Here is a 6,746-nt window from a genome sequence, read left to right as displayed (position 1 = left end):
CATTTTTCCAAGATCGTCATCACCCTTGAGGAAATCCCAGATTTCAATATTTTCATGGAGAGGTTTTTAGCTGGGAAAGGTAAGGTATTTTTGCTAAAAGGCCAAGCCTTGCTCCCTGAGCACAATCCAAGTGAACTTTAGATGCATTGGTCAGAAACAGGCTTTTCCTCCCTTTCCTATTCTCCCATATAACACATGAGAGTCAAAAGCTGCAGTGGCTATAGTAGCAGCCAGAGCTTGGTATCAAACATGTCCTCATACCAGTAAAGTGCAAGCTGCCTCATTTATCTCAAATAAGTACTTCCCCTGAAACATCATAATGAAGATTTAAATCTATTTCTGGGCTAATGTACTGAGATAGCCAATTTGAACCTGTGAGGATTATTACTGTACAAGGAAAACATAAACATGATTTTTTGCTATTATTAGAAACGTGCCACTAATATATTATCCTAACCAGTTGAACCCCTACCCACCTAACAGTTAAAAGCCTCAGCTGTTACCTGCACAGCTTCCAAATTTTCCTTTAATCTCTCTCACAATGCAACTGTCTCACATATGCATGCTCCAGCACACTGAAAATATAAGTGCAGATTAAAATCAGTAATAAAATTAGGAGTTCTGCAGTGCAGCTCTACACCCTTGCTTCTTTAACTCAATAGATATCAGCTATTGTTGCTGAAGTTGTTGCTGAATATTTCATTTTCCAAGTGCTGCCCTATACTCCTCCTTCCCCCCCCACCCCAAAGAAATAAAACAACATAGAAGAAAATAGCCATCGGACTGTAGCATATTTCTCATTACAGCAAAGCAAAGAGAAATAGTATATAAAAAGTAAAAGCATAATAATGAGCATAGGCATTTTGTCCCAGGTGGTATTTACATTCTGTGTGGTTACTGATGCATATCATAAGAGAGAAATTAGTCCTTTATTATCCGTTAAAGTTGGTAATCCTCATAAGTCTAAAACAGGATTAGGCTTATCCTCCACCATGTGTTTAAGATAGAATGTAAACCAGAATCAAGCCGTGAACTTACATAGGAAATGAAAATAAATTTCTGGGAATAATTTGGGAATTATGCCTTGGTATCCACTAACCAGCATATAGGAAAGAAAAGGAGACGGTAGTGTATTTAACTGCTTTGACAACCCTGTTTCTGGTGATTTGGAGGGCTAAATATACTGAGAATGTGCTTATTCTTTTATTAGAGGTCATTCATTTTTTGTTATTCTAATTTTTTTTGGTAAGTGCCTAGTAGCTCATGGCTGGATCATGTCAGAGGCTGGTACGACCACAGGGATGATTTCAATATCCTTTTCCTGACTTATGAAGAGATGAAAAAGGTAAGGTCAGTGACTATCACTGTAGCTATGAATACCAGTAAACAATAGGCCAGCTCTGTCTCTGTCCTCACTATGGGCTGTATTTTCTGTGTGGAGAGACTCCTCCCAGACCTGTGGCCCCATGTACTTTGACAAGGTGAATGTTCAACAGCACAATGGTTGCTGTGTTGTAATCATTGTGTTTGAACAAGCCAGGAACAATGCACATTTATCAAAACGCACTCCAACTGCTGCTGCAAGGATTGCTAAAAATAAAAAAAACTAAAGAAATCCAATGAAGAGAGGCATGCCTCCAGCTAAAGATGAAGGCCAACCCCCCTCTCCCCACAGTCTGTACCAGTCTAAATAGGCAGTAAAATTACTTTGGTCCCAGATGTGGCAAGTGGTCTGATCCTGAGCAGAAGGGCAAGACTCCCTCAGCAGAAACTTCTGTGTACTTGTCCCAGCAGGAGCACCTCAATCAAAATCCCCATCCTTGGCTGCCTCCAACACTCAATTCTTCTGATGAAGGCATCCTACCCCCCAAAAAACCAAAAAGACCCCACTGACACGTAGCAATAGGGGGTGAAAATTACTTCTTAGCCCCATGTGGCAATATGCAAAGCCCGGGAGTATGGGGAACTCTAAATGTCCCCATATTGCTCTGCAACCCTTTTGAAAAGACTCCAGATATATGTGTATCCACATCCAGGTACACTGGTTTCATTGTTACAAGGTCTAATGGATTTCAGTGAAACTCCTTGATCGGATACTTTTCAATAGGGCTCTGAGTGGCACAACTGAAGCAGAGTGAGATTACCAGAAAAACTTGCAACAAAAAGGTCATTAAATGGTCCTGTCTGTGAGATGCTGAAACTTTCTAAATATAATCTGAGATACGTTTTGTGAGTAAAAAATGGCATCAGAGTATAGAACACTAAAAATCATAACATATTTGGTCACAAATAGTGCTAGCCCTGTGATTCTCACACACAAAGACAGACCTTTGCTTTTCCATCCTTATTTAGCTCTTCTACCGTCATTTGTTCTATCACATTATTTCTTTTGTTCTTTACATTTTTAAATGGGAAAAGGGTGAATTAAAACTATGCTCTTTGCAGGATCTCAGAGGTGCTGTGCTGAGAATCTGCAACTTTTTGGGCAAGGAGTTGAGTGAAGATGACCTGGACACTGTGATGAAGAAAGCTACATTTGAAAACATGAAGAAGGATCCCAGGGCCAACTATAAGACCGTGCCAGGTTTCCACTGGAGGAAAAGAGGTATTTTCTTTGCAAAGGTAAGATGTGGTCAAATATGATGAAAGATGAATACAAGCTGAGGTAAATGTAACTTTCAAGGACCTTGAATCTCTGAGAAAGTCCATGCCCAGGGAACAGAGGACTCCGTGGGAGTAAGATTTGAGAGTGGCGGGGGGGGGGTTCTTACTGTGTCTTGGGCACAATATCCTCAAGGCTAAAACAGCAGCAATATTTTGTTCAGTGCAATGGAAGATGACATGACATTGCCCTAACATATGATTGATAGTGGGGGACACTGGCCTTCCTTTCATAGGGTTGATATGATTCCCAGATGTTATTGAACAAACATGCAAACTTTTACTGGAGAGGAAGAGTATCACCACAAACAAAGACAAGGGTTTGCTTCCAGGAATTTGAACTTTAGAGACAGCCCTCCAAAAGATACCAGGGAGGATGCCTGAGCTGTGTGGAGGGACTCTGGCCTTGGAGGTGGACCAAGCAAGATGTTGCCAGAGAATGGGGAACTTCCAAGCCTAGGGAACAGAGTTCTCTGTGGGAGTAAGATTTGAGAATTGGGGGGTTTCTCATTGAATAATGGTCTCAGGCACAATATCCTGAAGGCTAAAAACAGCAACGTTTTGTCCAGGTCAGCTGGTGGTGGCATGACCTTGCCCTAACAGTCTGAGTGATGGGGGACACTGCCCTTCCTTTTACAGAGTTGATACGATTCCTAGATATTGGTGAACAAGCACACAAACTTTTACTGGAGAGGAAGAGTGTCACCCCTAAACGAAGACAAGGTCTGGCTTCTAGTAATTTGAACTTCAGGGACAGCCCTCCAAAAGATACAAGGAAGGACGCTTGACTTGTGCTAGAGCGACTCTGGCCTTGGGAGGTGGACCAAGCAAGATGTTGCCAGAGAATGGGGAACTTGGTTGATCCAGTGAGACACAGAGAATCTAGACTGAACCAGGAGCTACAGTGGAAGGACTTGATGCAAAGGGGACTGGATTGAAGTGTGGATCAGGATTCAAAGCAATCTCAGTAGGTACCTTGACTTAGCTGTTGCTCCATATAACTTCCAAGTGCCTGTTCAAGGAGGGCAATCCACATGACCCAGTTTGGTGCCTTGCTTCATGATAGCCAGTCAGGTGACTTCAAGATATCTGGGTGTTGTACTGAGGAGTGTTTGGCATTTCCAGAGACAACTCAGGAAGTTCCTGAATCAGGAGACAAATCAGTTCAGATTTCCTACCGGTTCCATGGATGACTTATCTTAGAAAATGTAGCTAGCCAATAATAAAACCTAACTCTGAGAAACAGGCATTTACCCTATATCCCTTACACTGGAGTTTAATATCCAACTCTTCTTTCTTTTCCAAATTTTTCTTTTCTTTTTTATGGTAGAAGAAATCATTACAAAAGCATTGTAACTAAGCTGTATGGGAAAATGTAATGTGAAACTACATTGAAAACATCTGGAAACATTAAATCAAATTAATTGCATTGCGGTCCAAAATGAATTTGGCCTCTTAGAATTTTCACAGGGGCTACTGAAAGGACCAAAAAACCCAATACCATAATTATTACTAATGGCATGTGTGTTAAAAGAGTTGTGGAATGCTGCTAAAGTTGCTGACTTTTGTAATGGTACAATTTATAAAAGTAAAAGCTTTTACCAGCTTATCAAATGGTAAATTATTGATATGTTTCTAGAATAATTATATGTATCTATAAAATCCTTAGTCTGTCCATCTGTAATGCTCTATTTGCACTGACTGGTTGTCTGTGAAAACTAAGCAGAGTGTTTCAAGAGCGTTCGGGACAGGAGGTGGTGGCTGGACTGCTGCCATAATGGTGGGGACGGAGAGGACAGAGATGGGGGGTGGACGGGTGCGATCCTTGGAGATGGCAGTGGGTAGAGTGGGCCTGGACCCCAAGCAGGGGAGGGGCAGTGAAGAGGGAGCACCCCTGGGCCCCAGGCCCAACCTGGAGGAGGGTGGGGAAGAGGGAGGAGTGGGCCTGGGCCTAGGTCAGGGGGCGGGGGCAGGGAGGAGCAGGTCCAGACAAGGAGCAGATGGGGAGGGGAGCGGACATGGAGCCCACCCCACCCCCCACTCCCTGGAGGCAGCAGCTCCTTGAAGGCTCTGTCCTCATCTCCTCCATCATTTTTGATTGGCCATTGGCTAGTTATTGATCATTACTGATAAGCTTTTATCCATGGAATTTCACACACACAACTCTAATTTTAAAAATCTGGGGTTGTCTATACTGTCCAACTCTGCCAAATTTCTGGAAACAGACCTCCTTCCTGCAGTGCAAGGAAGGGTTCTAGTTTGAGAAACGAGATAGCAGGCTCTGAAGGAATGCTTCCCACTAGTAGTGTGTAGTACTTTTGAAGGGCACAGGTTTTATCCAGAATGAAATCCATGCATCTGAGCACTAATGTGCCCTTGCCTTCTCTCCTGCCAGGTATTGTTGGAGACTGGAAAAACATAATGACAGTGGCACAAAATGAGAGGTTTGAAGAGGTTTTAAAGGAGAAAATGAAAGACCTGCCTTTCAACTACATCCGGGATCATGCAGAAACAATCTAAGCTGATATACCATATGCAAGGAGAGAAGTGGGCCAGGGAAAATAAAAATTTTTTTGTTTCCTGTATAAAATGTTTAAATGACAGTGGTTTTGTACAGATTAAAGATATGAAACCTATTGACACTTATCACCATGGTATCAGAGTTCTAGGATATCAAAAGATGTTATACAGAAACAGACGCACAAAAACAGATTTCTTACAATTTATTTAGCACCTGGCCTCTCCCAAACTTTTGGGGGGGGGGGAGGGGAAGAGGGCAGATGCTAAATTAATTGTAAGAAATATGTTTCTAGAATCATAGTCAAAATCCATTCTTATCTAAACTTGCTTAATCTTGCAAAGCCAGTGGAATTTGAATGCCACTTTTCTCTCTCCCTGTTGAATACATCTTGAACTTGGCTTGTGATAACAAAAGCCTATATTAAAATGCCAGTCTTCTGTGCTCCTTCATCAACCTCAGATTCATAATTACTTGATATAAATTTAACATCTTATGACTATTATAAATACTGGTTTCAGCGCTCAGAACAAGCGCAGAGCGGTTATTACTCCAAAGGATTCTGAACATTTTGTGATAAACTCTAGGATTCAAGGCAGAAAGTTCAACAAAATTTCATACAAAGACATAATGAAAGGTTCTGTAAACATACCTAAAAAACGTTAGCTCCTTTGTGTTATGGAAAAATCTTAAATGTATGCTGACAACACAGAAGAGCATGAAACTGACATGCACATTTGACTCTGTGAGTGGAAAGTTCCAAGGCCCTTGCCCCCTGGGTGACCTGCGGGCCTGTCAATCATTGCTGACCTACTTTCCCCACAGACGCATACTCAGACTGTGTCAGCTTCTGACTGAGAGCATGCTCAGTCAGAACCTGACATGAGGTAATCTGACTAGAAATTTCTCTGCGGAGAGTGTTCTGATTGGCCACTAAATTCAGATACAAGTTCAGTGAGCCCCTCCCTCGGGGCGGGGAGATTGTGGTAGCTGGAGACAGAGGCTGGTATTCCAGGGACTGTCTCTCAGTCAGGCTTTGGGGCCTATTGATCTCCTCCCTCGCTTGGCGTTTCGTGTTGCTTGTTGCTGGTGTATTGCGGTTTTGATTTCCTGGCTTCCGACCTATCTTGGCATTGACCATCAACCACGAGCCGGATCATCCCTGCTGGCTTTGACCACTCCTCGGCTTTTGACCTCGGCTTTGGATACCACCACTTCTCTTCGTTGTCCTTACTGGACTGGCGTCACGACCCCGTTCTACCCGACGTGTTACAGTTTTGTTTGTTTGCTTACTCCATTTAAATGAGCTGTTGACCAGCCCTGGGACTATCAAGTTGGGCAGCCACACCTAGCTCCGGCTAGAAAGCAAGGGCTCACTTGAGAACCCCATGGGCCAACAGACCCCTCTGTTGTTAGGTGTTCGCATTCATAGTTTCATAGTTTCTAGGGTCAGAAGGGACCTGAGCAGATCATCTAGTCCAACCCCCTGCCATGGCAGGAAAGAATACTGGGGTCAAATGACCCCAGCAAGGTGTACATCTAGCCTCCTCTTAAACACCCCCAGGGT

The 6,746-nt window shown here is 43.0% G+C and overlaps 1 protein-coding gene across 1 annotated transcript; it reads left to right on the top strand.

Moving 5' to 3' along the window:
* Positions 1 to 6: 6 nt before the first annotated feature.
* Positions 7 to 5,635, top strand: LOC109311960 (amine sulfotransferase-like; the record flags this gene model as incomplete). The annotated part of the gene is given in 5 exon segments (XM_019537947.1): positions 7 to 79; positions 1,251 to 1,345; positions 2,446 to 2,584; positions 2,587 to 2,622; positions 5,057 to 5,635. Coding segments are annotated over 5 exon segments (468 nt in total), but the record flags the coding sequence as incomplete, so codon positions are not given.
* Between the last annotated feature and the right edge of the window lie 1,111 nt (positions 5,636 to 6,746).

This window comes from Crocodylus porosus, unplaced genomic scaffold, assembly GCF_001723895.1.
Source record: "Crocodylus porosus isolate Cpor-Errol unplaced genomic scaffold, CroPor_comp1, whole genome shotgun sequence".
Classification (NCBI taxonomy): domain Eukaryota; kingdom Metazoa; phylum Chordata; order Crocodylia; family Crocodylidae; genus Crocodylus; species Crocodylus porosus.
The sequence above is the reverse complement of the archived record's forward strand: the minus strand, read 5'-3'. Positions and strand labels throughout refer to the sequence as shown.